Raw genomic sequence first — 16,309 nt, forward strand, 5'->3', positions numbered from 1 at the left:
GAATTATAATTACTGATATCTATACCATGGGAACTTAATCTGGATGCTGATTGCTCTTTTTATATTCAGCTGTGGTTGGTGTGAATACTGCCCCCTTGTGATAGTAACAGGTATATAAAAAACAGCAACAACAGAGAAGGGTAAATCATAGGAAACTTAATGAACTGTATTAACGGAACTATGCCATGTATCATCTTCTGTATTATTAAAGTTAGTATTATATATTATTTTCATTAGCAAACCATCCCATGACAATGGATTGTGTAGAGAGGGACATTAAGAAAAGAAAATACAGTGATGATTTTTTATGGTATGGTTTTGCCTCAATAATTGCAGCCTCAATAATTGCCTCAATAATTGAGAAACCGTAATGTGTTCTCTGTTGTGATATTCTATCAGCTGAATCTATGAAACCAAACAAATTAAAATGCCATTTTGATAGCAAGCATCCAAGCTTTGCTGGCAAGGATACCAACTATTTTAGAAGCAAAACTGATGGACTCAAGAAAGCCAGATGTGACGCTGGTGGCAAGTGCCACAAACAAAGCAAAGCAGCCATTGAAGCTTAATATTTGGTGGCACTCAGAATCACCAGAGCTATGAAACCTCACACCATTGCTGAAGATTTACAGATGCCAGTAGCTAAAGACATTGTTTGAGTTATGACCAGAGATGGATTTGTTACAAAATTGAATGCAATTTCCTTATCTAACGGCACTGTGCACAGAAGAATAGATGACATGTGCTGACATTCTTGATCAGGTAATCCAGGAAATTAAATCTGCTCCACTTCCAATATTTAGCATCCAGCTTGATGAATCTACAGACATTACAAACTGTTCAGAGTTACTGGTTTACATGAGGTATATTAATGATGGCGACTTTAACGTTGAGTTTCGTTTTTGCAAACCTCTTGAAATGACAACTACTACATGTAATGTATTTGAAACAGTTGGTTCATTTCTGAAAGAGCAACATCTCTTGGGAAAAGGTGTGTGGTGTTTGCACAGATGGTGCTCCAGCTAAGCTAGGATGTTAATCTGGATGGATTTCAACGTTTGTTACTGAATGAGTCACCCAAAGTCAGCGGAACGCACTGTATGATTCACCGACAAATATTAGCAATGAAGACGCTGCCACAGAGTTACAAGAAGTAATGAAAAGCATCATAAGTTCTGTCAATTGTGTAAAGGCGAGTGCTTTAAACACTCGACTGTTTTCGCAACTGTGCAATGAGTTGTGTGCGCCGAATAATGCTCTGCTATTTCACACTGAAGTGAGATGGTTGTCAAGAGGAAAAGTTTTAAGTCATGTTTTTGAGCTTCACATTGAACTCAAAAACGTTTTTTTAATCAGAAAGCAAGACCACAGTTTGAAGCACTTTTCAGCAATAAAAGTGAACTGCAGAAAATAGCTTACTTGGTTGCCATCTTTGCCATCTTGAATAAGTTAAATGTATCACTGCAAAGACCAAAGGCAACATGCCTCGATTTGTCTGAAAAGACCCCATCATTCCAAGTGAAACTTCAACTTTGGCAAAAGAAAATTAGATGAAAATAAAAATTACAGGTTGCCTACCTTATCTGCTTTCTTTGAGGAACATGACATTGAACCAGACAAAAGGATCATGGTGATCATTTTTTGTGGAAGAACATGTGCACGTGCTTGCCGACGAAATTTCATTGTACTTTCCAAATCTTCCTGACATCCCATTTGCATTGGCCGATTCACAAAGTTGAAGATGATCCTGAGACAGCACAAGAGGAGTTCATTGAACTTATTAACAGCGATGCAGCGAGAACTTATTTCTCTATAATGCCAGCAACAAAATTCTGGATCAGGTGTTTTCAGTCATATCCTGATCCAGATTATGACAGTCTCTGTGTTGCACCTTCTTCTTCCATTTCCAATAACATATCTTTGTGAAACAGGGTTTTCTAGCTTGTTGGTTATCAATACAGACGTAGACTTGTTGTGGAAGATGATCTTTGTTGTGCTCTTGCAAAGACTTCCCCGAGAATTTCTGCTCTGGTGAGAAAGAAGCTATCTCAACTTTCACACTGATGTTGGCATTTTATGCATACTGTCACAAAAGGTAGTTTACTCTTGTTATGTTAAGACTGTTAACCATTCTACACCATGCTTCAAGACAAAATTTCATTTATTTGTAATTAGAAATAAATACTTCACAATATATAATTATGTATTGTGTTTGTGATTAATCACTATACTTTAATTATGTTCAATTTGTAACAATGTAAATACATCCTGTGTATCAGGTATTTACATTATGATTCATAACAGTAGCAAAATTACAGTGATGAAGTAGCAATGAAAATAATTTTATGATTGGGGGTCATGACAACATTAAAGGGTCGTGGCATTAGGAAGGTTGAGAACCACTGATCTAGTCTTATTTTTAGAATGTGTATATGTATATTTATAGTATATATATTATTCACACATATACACACACTTAATTAGCTGGAATATATAAAGATGAATGTAGCCTGAGGATTGAAGAGAGACTCATTAACAACCTGTGATATGCAGATAATGCAAGCTGACTTGCTGAAAGCAACGAAGACTTGAAATACGTTTGGTAGGGATTACACTTCAACATAAATGAAACAAAATCCTCATCACTGCACCACTAAGTAACATCATGATAGACACAGAAAAGACTGAAGTAGTCAGGGATTTGAATTTACCTGGAACTGAATCAACACTCATGGAAGCTGCAATCAAGGAAAAAAAAACAAAAACAACCCACAAGTTGTCCTGGTGAAATCTGCAAAAGATTTCTGTGAAGTATAACAAAGCAAGGATGTCACCTTGCAGTCCCAGGTAATCCAGACCCAAGCCCTGGTATTCTCAGTGATCTCTCAGGCACACAAAAGTTGAATAAAGACTAGGAAGCCTGAAGAAAAATTGGTGCATTGGAAGAAGTACAGCCAGCATGCTCCTTAGAAACTAGAATGCTGACACTTTGACTCAGATACTTTGGCCAATTTCTCAGGAGGGGCCAACTCCTGAAGCAGGACATCCTGCTTGATGAGCTCGAGGGGCAGTGAAAAAGGGGAAGGCCCTCGACATGATGGGGTAACACAGAGGACCTATCAGGAGCTCAATCACGGCAAGGGTTATTAAAATGGCACAGGACCGGGTAGTGTTCCATTCTCTTTCATCTATTCTTGCTGTGAGTTGGAACCGTCTTGATGAAACCTAGGAACAGCAATAGTAACATATCATACGTGTGAGGATTAAATAACTTAGTCTCTATAAAACCCCCATTAGAAGCATGCATTACACACAATAACATTAAATCAATGTTGCATGCTATCATATATACATTAATCTTTGGAGGAAATAGCATGAGGGCATATCTGTCCTCTGGCTACACTAAAAGTAGGAGACTCCAACATCTTCGCAGCCCAAGGCCAATTGCCAATCACAGAGGCCAGCCAGGCCACATCCTTCTTTACCCGATTCTGAGAAAACCCTTCCCCTGCATCCCTGCTGGGTTCAACAAATTCTACAGTGGCCACCCAGAACTCACAGACGATACTCAGAATTAAAAGGTTTACCAGGACAGCTAACGGGTTACAAATTTTTGAGATAGTTCTGTCTGCAGTGCCTGTTGCCAGCCATGAAGGTTGGCCTCTCTCGTTCGTCACTTCTTGAACATGTGGTCCCTTGTTCTCTGGATTGTTCTGTGAGCTGAGAAGCCTAGTCCTCTGCCTCGAGGTCTCAGTATTGCTGCTCTGCTCTGTCTCATGGTGGTCCCTGTGCTGCAGCCTTTGGGGCCTCAGCTGATTCTGCCACTTCAGGCATGTTTCTTGATGGTCATGAAAGTCCTCTTCCTGCTTTGGAGGTGGCTTATTCTTGCATTCCCAGCAGTGCACACCCTATTTGTATGGTCCTAGCCAGTCATTTGGCAGAAGTTACAAGGATGTGTAGAGAAGAGCTATTCCAAGGAGTTTCATTTTATCACATCATTGTCTGTTGCCATCTTCACCTGCCATTTTGCTGAGAGGGATCTTGGCGGTCGGTTGGCACTGTACTGAGATTACAAAGAGTGGAATCAGTCAGGACTCATCAGCTAGGCATGGTCTCCTTGGATAGAGCCTATCTTGCCAGGTTTTCAAGATTTTTATGGAGTTACAACCTCGTCTTTAATTAAAAAAAAAATCAACAATTAAAAAAATAAAACAAACCTTTGCACTTTCATGTGACCCCCCTATGGTTCTCTAGAGAGATTAAATAATCTACATCTCCGGATAGCTCTTTTAAGAAACACCCGGCCCGTGAATGCCAGAATTTGATGGGACTGCCTTGCTTTTCAGGACCTCAAACTCTTTCTGTCTTAGGCAGGGTTCTGTCTTACCCCCTTTCTCTTGCTCTTTTTCGTAGAAGAGGTTTGCGTTTTCCTTCTCTGACAGGTTTATGCTTCTTACAGGTTCTGATCTTCACAGGTTTTACTGTACTCGGGTAGATGTTTCATCTGCGACATTCAGTTGCAGTGCTCACCTTTCATCTTTTGTGCTTTCTCTTCTAAGACTCGTCATGAAGTTAAGTTTCCACAGCTTTCTTTGGAATTGGGGAGTGTTGATTTAATACTGTGGCTCCACGTGGGCCCTGCTACACAAGGTCATGCTTCCTGAAGAGGCAGCCCTGATCCTACCGCTGATCCATTGTGTGATATGAGGCCCGTAACTGCTCTTCATTAAGCTTCAAGTTCCTAATCATTCAATATAGTGTAGTGATGGAATCTGAGTTGACTAATGCATATAGTTGATTTAGAATAACACCAGGATGATTCTAAGAAGCTTAAGTGTCATTATAATTGTCACCCAAGAATTATACCATTGGAATTTCAAAGGCTTTAATTGATGGGGAATCTTGGAGTAGAGGATGAACCACCTGGTGGCCTGGTGCTATAGTGATTATACACTGAGCTGTGATATTCAAGGTCATCAGTTCAAAAACACCTGCTGCTCCATAGGAGAAAGATGAGGATTTCTAAATCCATAGCAGTTACAGTCTTGGAAACTCATAGGGAGAGTTTTACCTTGTCCTATGTTGACTCAATGGCAGTGGTTTGGTTTGGAATTGGATGAGCCATCTTTGTCATAACCCCAGTATGAACCACTCTGGGAGGAAGCCACTGGAATGAACAGCTAGGGTGCCTTGGCTGGATGCCCATAGAGTTGCCTTTCCCAGCTGGGACCTTCTTGTAAAAGGTAGGGAAAATGAAAAAAATCAAGTTAAATAGAATTTTTGTTAAGTTAGTATAAGACAAGAGACCCAGTGGTATATGGTTACATGGTGGCCTGCTACCCACAAGGCCAGCAGTTTGAAATCACCAATCACTCTATGGAAAGAGACCGGATTTCTACTCTGGTAAAGAGTTGCTGACTTGGAAACCCCAGGGAGAGTAGTTCTGCTATGTTCTATCGGGCTCTATGAGTCGGCACCATTTCAGTGGCAGTGAGTTTGGTACTTTTGATTTCTGGCTCGGACAGCTACAGCGACCTCCCTGAACACAGTCACAGAGTACATATGGGGTGCGGGGACCGGTGAGAGAACATTTGACATAAGACTCATGCTGAAGTTTAACGTCTTAATATCCTTTCCTGAATATTCCCAGAAGGAGGAGATGGAAAAGAGCTCTAGTTCAACAGTCCCAGGAGGCCAAACATAAGGTAAATTCACTCAGAACTGTCGTTTTGACGCATCATAAATGTCTTATAAAGTCATTGTGTTCACAGTTAACAATTGTATATTTGTTTTTCTCCTTTCAATATCCTGACCATATGGTTGCCCGTAATTCAGCAGTTCCGTTATTTACTGGACTACTTTCCTTTTATTGATACCTTTTGATACTAAGTCTGTGAGCTCAGCATTGGCGTGAATTCGGCAGGCAGTCTGTGGGAGGGCGCCAAGGTTGGGCTTTGCAGCCAATATGCAGGCTTTGCTGCTCTGCTGTTCTAGTAGGGTGAACCTCACCATGTCGCCGAGTGCCTCAGTTTCATCATCTGTAAGAAGGGCACAATCATATTTGGTGTGTTGTGATTTACTCTGGGGACTGCATTACATTTAAGTATAGGAAAGACCCAGAAACACATCATGTGCATAAAAAGGTTCATGGCTTCTTATTTATTATCATTACATTTGAATTAATGTATTAATGACTGGATGCTCAAGGTAGGTAGAAAGCTCAAGAACAGTGTTGAGTCTTGGCAATAAGAACCTGAGAAAGTATAAAAATCTTCTCCTCACCCGAATTAGATGCTGCCCTTTCTTGTTCAATTAACATTGTCTGGTGCCTGTTTGTCAAATACTGGTCTTTTGGTCAGCTATCACTGGCTAGTACCTATTTGATTGTCCATAATTTTACAATAAAACCTTTTCCTCGAGTTGTATCTAAATTACATCAACTTCTCTTAGATTTAATTGAATTCTACATGACCAAAAAAATAAAACTTAGAGTTTCCAATGATCTAGTTAATGCTCTTCTGACTTCTTTTTATTTTTCTAATTAGCATCTTGCTGTATACTGGCTATAGTTTACAGAGTGGAGTAGTTCACTGTTTAAAAAATCATACCCACAGTGGTTGTATAGTGGTAACCACAGCTGCCTTCCAGATCACACCCATTTTGTTTCATGTCACTGATGGCAATCCCCACAAGGTACCGTCACTTATCTTACTTCCGCCTTGTGCTTCCTGTTTCCTGGCTTCCTCCTTTTCCAGCCCTTCTGAATTTGGTCCTTGGGTCAATGCTTCCACTTTTATCTCAAATAGTTGAAGATTCTCAGATGTGCAAAGCGCCCTAGTGTTACAGTCCCCTTATAGATCTGTTTATTGTTTGGCAGAAACGTCAGCCATCAGGGTGAGTTCATTTCCAGGTCTGAAGGTTGACTCAAGGACATAGTCTCAAGGTGGCCAGTAAGCCTGATGTCCATGACTTTGCGTTCTGGTCGATGTTTCTCTCCCACTTTATCCAGGATCTTCTTATTTCTTTCAGAGCAGTTGGTAGGGGTAGCTGGACACCATCTAGTTCTTCTAGTCTCAGGGCTGTGGAGAAGGATATTTTCGTGGTCAATTAGTCTATTTGAATAATTGTTTCAATGTGTCGCCAATTCTCTGGACTTCTTTCCCCCCATGGACCAGCGAAAGACCAACATTGCATTCTGAGTGGCTGCTTTCAAACTTTTAAGATTTCAGTTGCTACTCACCAAAGTAGGATGTAGACCATTGTCTTTGTGGACTATGTTATGCCAGTTGACCTCAGGGGCCCCTGAGCCCATGATCCCGAGTCTCCAGGCCCAGCAAGTGACTCATTCCCTCGAGGTGTTTGGTTAAGCCTAAGATATTTTCATAACTCCCTCCCACCCCTGCATGCTCCACACCATCCACAGATATATTTGTAACAAAGGTCAATGCCAGTGTACAAATATCCTTGGTCTAATCTATATGCGTGTGTGAGTGGAGTCCCACACTCCCTCCTACACCTGCTCAGCCAGGCATCTCCTGGTAGAGCAGTGTTAGGACGGGGCTGTGTATGTATCAGGACTTACCTCTCTTGCCTTTAACTCTTGCACTGTTTCAGACTTCTTACTCTAGCAGTATTTATTTAAGTAGTTATTCTTTTCAGAGAAAACTCCCTAGCTAATTCATGGGATGATTCTTTCAATTGCAAAGACTCTTCTTCCTGAGCTGTTGTCTTCTTGGTCCCTTCCAAAGGCAAACCCAGCAACCAGCATGTCACGGGAGGAAGGGAACTTTGACACTTTAGACCAGAGCTCTCCGATGCTCCCAGCTTCCCATTTGTTGTTATTTGGTACTATTAATTTGGATACAAATCATGGTAGCCTTATGGATAGCATAATGGGACAAAAAGTTGTCTGGTCCTGAATTATCTCATTAGTATTTCTGGAGAAAATTAGATTGCATGTTGAATTTGAAATCTTCAGACATTAGAACAAGTTATAACTTCTTGATTCTCTTGTTGAGATAGGCTACATTTGTATGAAGCAATGACACTTGGCGTCTCTCACTGAAAAAAAACAAAATCACTCTAAATGTTTAACTCTCCATCAAAAGATGGTTCTCTCTCTCTCCCCCTCCTTATTCCACCTTCCCTTCCTTTTCCTCACCTTTTCTTTCTCTTCCCTTGTCACCCCTTCCTCTTTTTCCTGTCATGTACACATGAGTCGTCTAAGTAAGTTGGTTTGGGTGGAGATCTAATGATTACATAACATCATCTTGAAAGTAAATGGCAGCTTGTTTTAATTCATTTTTCTCTTGTGCCTATTTCACTGCTGAAATGAGATACGTTATTCAAACCTTCTGCTGTTTGTCTTTCTAGGTAGTCACCAAATACAGACGTCCCATCTCTGCCAATCAACCCTCAGATGACGCAAGAGAGGATATTTACGTCAACTACCCAGCCTTCCCACGTAGACCCATGCTTAGAACCTAAGCTTTTTTCCTTGATTTGAGAAATCCACTAGGGTCATGATGAACATGAGATCTTCAGAAAATTTCTTCTCATTACTCAGCATCTACCTGAGATCCAAGTTGAGTGAATTAATTTCACCTGGTGGGAAGAATGCTGAATTACCAAGAAAAGATTTGTAAGAGGAATGTTTCGGAACACCAAACTCTAATCAGTTTATACATGAGAATGCCTTTACTGGCCCATGTAATGGAGCCTTCCAGGCTCAGTCTAACTTAGGACAAGGCTTAAAAGACCAGGGTTTCAACAGTGGCCAAGAATTAAGCATGAGCATAATTATATGGATTTCTGAATCCATCTCTGTGAGTTGGCTTTATTTTCAGTAAGGTTTTGCTTTGTGTTTTCAAGGTGGGTGCTGATAACTCCTGGCTATTCACAAACCCTTGTTTGCATTTGCTAGGAAGTTTACTTCTCTGATGGAGCAAACAGATTGGGTCATTTGCCCATTATTGAACTGGCATCGCGACCAGAAAGGATGGATTGGTTTAAGGGTTTAGTTCTAGAGCGTGGAGTGGGGTCAGGCGACACTACAGAGAAGTCCTAGGTATTGTGAGACAGAGGAAAGGAGGAATTGGAAGTGGGATCAGTGAACAAATGTTCGTGGCAGTGAAATCCCAAGATAGCCCTCATTAACCAGTGACTATGGTGGACATGGTGATGGCGCTCTCTCCGATCTTTCGGAAGTACTTGGTCAGCATAGTTGGAAAGAGAAGCTGGCAGAAGAGTAAATGGATAGGCATGGGGAACATAAGCATTGGAGGCAGTTCTCTACATTTTTCTTCCACAAACACATTTATCTTTGATTCTGTCTAGAATTTTGCCACCACATCCAGCCTCGTGTTTTTGACGTTGATTTTTTCTTTTTAAAATAATTACTTTTTAATATATAAATTATCTTACAATAATGTGAAACCTGACTCTGAGAAAAAAAAATGATGGAGGTGATATATAAAGTTAAAAAACAAAACAACACACACACAGAGGGAAACATCCAGTCCATTGCCCTTATGTCAATTCCAATTCACAGTGAGCCTGGGAGACAGAGTAAATCTGCTCTGTATAGTTTCCGACACTGTAAATCTTTCTGGTAGTCTCCAGCAGATGGTAGATTCGAACCGTCCTGGCCATCTTGAAGTCACAACGGCCCTTATCAAATGCAGTGAGTGACCTTTCATCTCTAGAAGATCCCTTCATAACTCATACTGATAAAACTTCATTTAAATATCAAAGTTCTAGACTTCTCACAACACTCTCACACTGTGAGGCAAAATAATTTTCTCACATCAAACTAGTCTGATTTTAAGTTACAATTTATTATTTTCAACAGATGTGTGAATATGTCTTATGACTTGAGCTTTCAGTGCTATCGGTGACAAATAATGCACATATTCTGTGAGTCACAGATGTGGTGAGCAGCCCCCCTTTACCCTCCCTGAGAAGTGAGGACAGTGGGCACTGTCCCTAGTTGGCTCGTACATATGCAAGAAGAGTGAGCCACTCCCATCTCTGATAGATCTGCATGAAGTGTGTCCTTCAGGGGGCGCCAGAAAGTTCACGGACCTTTTCCAGTATCTTTTAGCTCCATTCTTCCTTGAACTGTTTGGAGTCCCCTTGCATTAGAAAAACACTGTTAAAAGAGCACTTCGTGAGAACATGACCCATGTACTGTTAACGGCATTAGAACTAGGAAAGGTGGCAGCTGAGGTGTCAACTTTAAAAGGCAGGCTATCCACTTCCTGGTTAGTTGTTTCAGACAGTCCACAGGCTACTTTCTGAATGGTCCTGACAGCCATGTGCCAATGACCAGTGTCGGAGAGACGGAGAGCAATTCTACCATGGCAATGGAGGGGAGCATAAGTCCTACTTTAACAGAGGAAATGGCTATTGGGGTGCGAGCTGTGCAGACAGACACTGTTGTCCTGGGATCTTTTCTTTGTGGTTTTGGGCATCATGTTTGGTACAGGAGAGAGGGTCAGTGGAAAAGAGGAAGGCCCTCAACGAGATGGATTGACACTGTGGCTGCAACAATAGGCTCAAGCATAAGAACAGTTGTGCGATGGTTCAGGACCAGGCAGTGGTCCGTTCTATTGTACCCAGGGTCCCTGTGAGTGGAAATCCACTCTATGGCACCTCACAATGAAAATAGTTGACTTTTGGCTATATCACTTCAGGGGGATCTTGCCTTTTTCTTTTCTTTCTTTTAAATCATTTTATTGAAGGCTTGTAATAGCTCTTATCACAATCCATCCATCCATCCATCCATCCACTCTATCAAGATATCTGTCCATTTGTGGCCATCATAATTTTCTTTTTTTCCTTTTTTGCCATCATCCTTTTCAAAACATTTTCTTTCTACTTGAGCCCTTGGTATTGGGTCCTCATTTCCCCCTTCCTCCCTCATGAACCTTTGTAAAATATTATTATTTTTTCATGTCTTACACTGACCAAGGTCTCCCTTCACCCACTTTTCTGTTGTCCATTCCTCTAGGAAGGGATTGTATGGAGACCATTGTGATTGGTTCCCTCTTTCTCCCCCAACCTTCTCCTTACCCTCCTGGTATTGTTATTCTCATTATTAATCCTATGGGGTTTATTTTTCTAGCTCTTATCTGTACCCATGTACATGCTCTGGTCTAGCCAAATTTGTAAGGTAGAATTGGGGTCATGGTAGTGGGGGGCATTAAAGAACTAGAGGAAAGTTTTATGTTTAATCAGTGCTAGACTGCACCCTGACTGGCTCGTCTCATCCTGTGACCCTTCTGTAAGGGGATGTTCAATTGTCTACAGATGGGCTTTGGGTCTCCACTCTGCACTCCCCCTCATTCACATTGATATGATTTTTTTTTGTTCTGGGTCTTTGATGCCTGATACCTGATTCTATCAATACCTCATGATCACACAGACTGGTGTGCTTCTTCCATGTGGACGTTGTTGCTTCTGAGCTAAATGGCTGCTTGTTTATCTCTTTTGAAAGCTGGGCACCATCAGTTTTCTTCACCACATATCCTTATACACCCATTTTGTCTTCAGGGACCGTGCTGTGAAGCTAAGCATCACAGAATGCCAGGTTATTAGAACAAAGTGTTCTTGCGTCGAGGGAGTACTTGAGTGAGGTCCTATGTCCATATGTTGCATTAATATTTAACATATAAATATGTGTACATAGATCTATTTCCCTATCATTATATATAAATATATTTACATATATCCATGCCTGTATTTAGATCTCTATAAAAGCCCTCTGTCTCCTAGTTCTTTCCTCTATTTCCTTTTGCTTTCCTCTTGTCCCACTATCATGTTCGGCATTTATTCACGCTTTAATAATTCCTCTCAGTTACATTGCACTTGATCAAGCCTTACCAGGCCTCCTATGTCCTCCTCCCCATCGATTTTAGATCACTTATTGTTTTTCTATGGGTACTTTATATTTACTCCAGAAAAATCCCTCACATAACCATTTATGAAAGCCTGCTCATTTTCTGCTCTCTCTGTTCATCCTTCCGAAGCTTTTCAGAGCTCAGGAAGCCTCCAAAGTTCTGCTGGAAATTCTCTGACCTCCTGGGGGTTCCCATCACTCTGGCTGTGACTAGCCTGATACAGTTCAACTCACCCATTTCCTTTCTTTTTCATCCCCACTGAACAGAACACTTCTTTCATGCTTTACTTGGCGCCCTGGGGTGGTGCCAAGAGTTAATGGGACCAAGTACACTCAGATGCACCTCAGAAGAAAGGCCTGGTGATCTGAAAAATCACTGACAACCCCATGGAATTCTACTCAGACCCACACTGGGTGGTCATGAGTTCGAGGTGGCTTGACAATCACTGTTTTCCATTTTAATGTCATATACATATTCATTACAGTGCGGGGTCTTCACTAATTCTGCAGTTTGTCTTCCCCTGATGTGCTGTAGCTACTGTAAGGTTGTTAAGGAAGCAGATCCAATCAGGTCCACAGGATGGCAACAAAGTGTGTCTTCAATGTGTCTTAGGAAAGGTGCCACTTAGGGGCCAAGGTGTTTCCTGAGATTCTTTTTGACTATGGCTACGCACCCCAACATTAAATGGAAAGCTGATTCCACTGAGTGAAGTGGCTTCATGTCGACATTAGAGTGACCACTGAACGGGGCTGGCTGTGTGATAACAAGGTGGAACCGAGTCAGGGAACGAACACAACTTACGATGGCTCCCCATTGACCAGCCCATCAGAGAGACCATCAACCATTAGCCAAAGATCTTCATGTGCTCTGAGGAAATGGGTAGCAAATTCATGACCTTGTAATCATGTTTGTGGGTGGGAAGAAGGGTGGTGGAGGCTGTAATTTTCACTTAGTTGAAACTCCAGCTTTTTTTGAGTGAATTGATTTGTTTTTCCCTAAAAACACTATATGCTGAAATTTAAAGCAAGAGACACTTAAAAAGATCCTGAGGAAAATTTCAATGTATTTCAAGGACATTTCCACAGACTGTTTGAAGCCCCATCATGTGTTGGCTACTACTGTATAAGATAAAGTACAATAAGAACTGTTTGAGTAAGTTGAAGTGTGTTGGAAATATCCAAGTTCTTCTGGTTTACTATGTTAACCAAAATTCAGAGCTTAGTAACTGTAATCTTCCAAACCTACAGGGTCGTTTCAAATTAGAAATCACTCCATCAAATATGCTTCCTCTGGATTTATCATAAAGGTGTCTTTGTATATTTGGGCTGTTTTTGTATATTTTCCATGGGTCATCACCATCAGTTTGCCATGAATAAGAGGTGTCTAGGAAATGCCACCTCTTCTGTCCAGGTTGTATATAAATTAGTTTCTCGCTGGAATTATTCTAGTTGATTCTCTGGGCTCTTGAACATTCACCTGAAAAGTAAAAACAGCTATATTTTTAGAAAGGTCTCTATTGCTCGTGAGTCAGTAGACAGCACTACAATGCTGTCTGGAGATGGTCTATAAATTTTCAAAATTTGTTTACAGATCTGTTTTCCAGATTCCAAGCACTAGGTCATAAAACAATAAAAGAAATGATCTCACTGTGAGTGATGGGGTGAGGAATGTCTGAGGTGATCCTGGTTTCTGGCTTTTGCCCCTGTTTGAATGATCAATTCCATGCTCACCCTCTCTGGAGGATGCTGTTCAGTTTTCATCTTTGATTTCTGAATCTTTTCTTTTTTCAAATGTTTTATTGCGGGTTCTTACATTTTCTGAATCTTGATTAACGAAAGCCTGTATGTGTCTTTGCCTGGATGGCCTACATCCTGTGGTTTTGAATGAACCCAACAGTTCTCCACAATCATGAGTACTTCCATTTGCTAGCAAAGCGTAAGGGAGAGTTGTTCGAGAATGCAGCTACTTTGGAGCGCTAATGCAGGAGGAAACTCCAATCCCTGACTCTGGATAACTTTTAAATCAGTGCCATTGTCTCAGCTCTCCAGTGCTGCTGAAGTGGAAACCCCACGAGTGAGTGGCTTTCATACAAGTCCTTCCGTTTCTCACAGTTGGTGGTGGGGGTGGTGGTGAGGGGACAGCCAGTTGGTTTGAAGTCCCAAACACTGCACGCCCAGCAGATGGAAACAGTGCTCCGTCTTGCACCAGCCTCGCAATTGTTGTCTGTGCCTGTACTGGCAGCCACCCCACCGGGTCAAGCCTTCTCCTGAGAGTCTTTCTCCCTCTCACTGTCCCTCTATTTGACCTAGTCTGGTATCCGTGATATTCCAACAAAATGCGGAAATGACTGGACAGGGTCATTAAAGATAATGAAGATGATTTTTAAATGTCGGTAGCAGTACTTTGACAAGGAGCTGCGGAAATTCAAACAGATCCAGAAGAGGTGGTGGCTCGTGGAGTATTCTCGCTGATGACAAGTGAATCTTGGCTGAAAGCAGAGACTCCCAGATACATGTTACCTATTTTTTATTGACTATGTTGACCTTGGGACTTATAACAAATGATGGACAGTGCAGGGGAAATAAATTATTTAATGTGACTTTTCTAGCCAAAGCTGCTCACCAGCTACCTTTCCTTGCACATGTCAGGAAGAAGGCGGGGGGTGGGGGGGATGCTCATGGGATTCACCTATGAGTAATTATCAACAGGATTCCCTGGAGTGCTCTCCAGCTGTGTAGAATATGTGCCAGCCCTATGAGAAGCAGGAGGCTGGACTCTCATTATTAGCAAGAGCCAGGAGATCCCTGCGCAGTGAACCTTCTGGATCCTAAAGACAGCTATTGCATCTGAGGAGCAGCAGCTGAGCAGGCGCGAGGGCACAGAGCACAGCGACGGACTTCCCAACCAACTGAGCAAGTGAAGAGGAATGCTTCTGTTCCAGGAGGTTGGCTCATGGAGCAGGGCGCCTCTGAGCCCTTCATTCAGGGAGCTGCGTTTGTGGAGCCACAGAGCTTAAGCAGAATGCGTTTGGGTTGAGGCATGTAGCAAAGTCCTGTGCCCTTTGGGCATTTATTAGCAGTTTTGACAGAACTTTGCAATCTGTCCTGACAATCAACTCAACCCTGAGCGTCCCTCATGGGCATCACAACTTGTTACGTTCATTCATCAACCCTTCAGTCATGGATTTTGTTTGTGAGTCCTGTGCAGTTAAGAATTATATGTTACTTGGATCCACAGTTAATAATTATGGAAGCAATATTCATGAAATGATGTATCGGGCAAATCTGCTGCACAATACTGTTTTAAAAATCATTTAATTGGGGGCTCTGACAGTTCTTATAACAATCCATACATCAATGGTATCAAGCATACTTGTACATACGTTGCCATCCCCGTTTTCCAAATACTTACTTTTTGTTTGAGCCTTTGGTATCAGCTCCACGCTATATTTCTTTCAAGTGTTAAAGAGCAAAGGTGTCGCTATGAGGTCTGAGAAGTACCTGGACTGAGCCATCGTTTTTTTAATTGCCTCATAATTCTAATTGCATTGGAAACTTGGACAATGAATAAAGATCAAGAAATATTTATGCTCTTGAATTATGGCATTAACTGAGAATGTGCCATTAACATTGTGGAGAACGACCAAATCTGTCTTGGAAGAAGTGCAGCCAGAATGCTCCTCAGAAGCAAGGATGGGGAGACTTCCCTCAAGTGCTTTGGGCATGTTCTCAAGTGGGACCAGTCTCTGGTGAAATATGTCATTTGGTAAAGTGGAGTGTCAGCAAAAAAGACGAGGCCCTTCAAAGAGATGGTTGACACGCTCGTGGCCACAATGGGTTCGAACACAGTGACAAACAGGAAGACGGCTCAGGACCAGGCAGCGTTTGATCCTGTTGTCAATAGTGTTGTTAGCGGTCAGAACTGACAACAGCACTGAACATCAACGACCGCATGTGATGATACCAGAACATATCATCAATGACACATGATACCGAAACATATCATCAATGACAACACGTGATACTGGAACATAAGTAAATCCAAATACATTCAAGAGAGTTTTAAAACAAATTAGCGAATAAATGTACAAATGCAAGTTAATATCTATATCAATGCCCTTAACTAGTAGTCTCTGAGTAATGGAAAATAATTCACATTTAACAGTTCAGTTTTAATAATACATTCATACTGAATTTTGTAGACTTTATACTTTAACATCACTCATATTTATAAGTGATTTTTGAAATTGCAACTTCTATCCAGACACAGGTGTGTCTTTAAACGTTTTTTAAAAACATGCTACTTTAAAATTCTACATCAGAAGCTCACTTCTGTCCACTTGGTATGGAAAACAGCTAATTAGGATGCCCTAGTATTGCATCACTTGGCCTGTAGAAACAAGGATGGTA

At 41.4% G+C, this 16,309-nt stretch overlaps 1 protein-coding gene across 1 annotated transcript in view; it reads left to right on the top strand.

Annotated features, from left to right (window-relative positions):
- The window catches only part of CD226 (CD226 molecule), an 80,888-nt gene extending 72,134 nt beyond the window's left edge, over positions 1–8,754 (top strand). Inside the window, exons 5-6 of the mRNA XM_075533042.1 lie at positions 5,651–5,705; positions 8,374–8,754. Of these exons, the coding sequence (XP_075389157.1) occupies positions 5,651–5,705; positions 8,374–8,487 (169 nt within the window). The 3' untranslated portion in view covers positions 8,488–8,754. The remainder of the gene's footprint in view (positions 1–5,650; positions 5,706–8,373) is intronic.
- The last annotated feature ends 7,555 nt before the right edge of the window (positions 8,755–16,309 follow it).

This window comes from Tenrec ecaudatus, chromosome 15 (genome assembly GCF_050624435.1).
Source record: "Tenrec ecaudatus isolate mTenEca1 chromosome 15, mTenEca1.hap1, whole genome shotgun sequence".
In the NCBI taxonomy this organism is placed as follows: domain Eukaryota; kingdom Metazoa; phylum Chordata; class Mammalia; order Afrosoricida; family Tenrecidae; genus Tenrec; species Tenrec ecaudatus.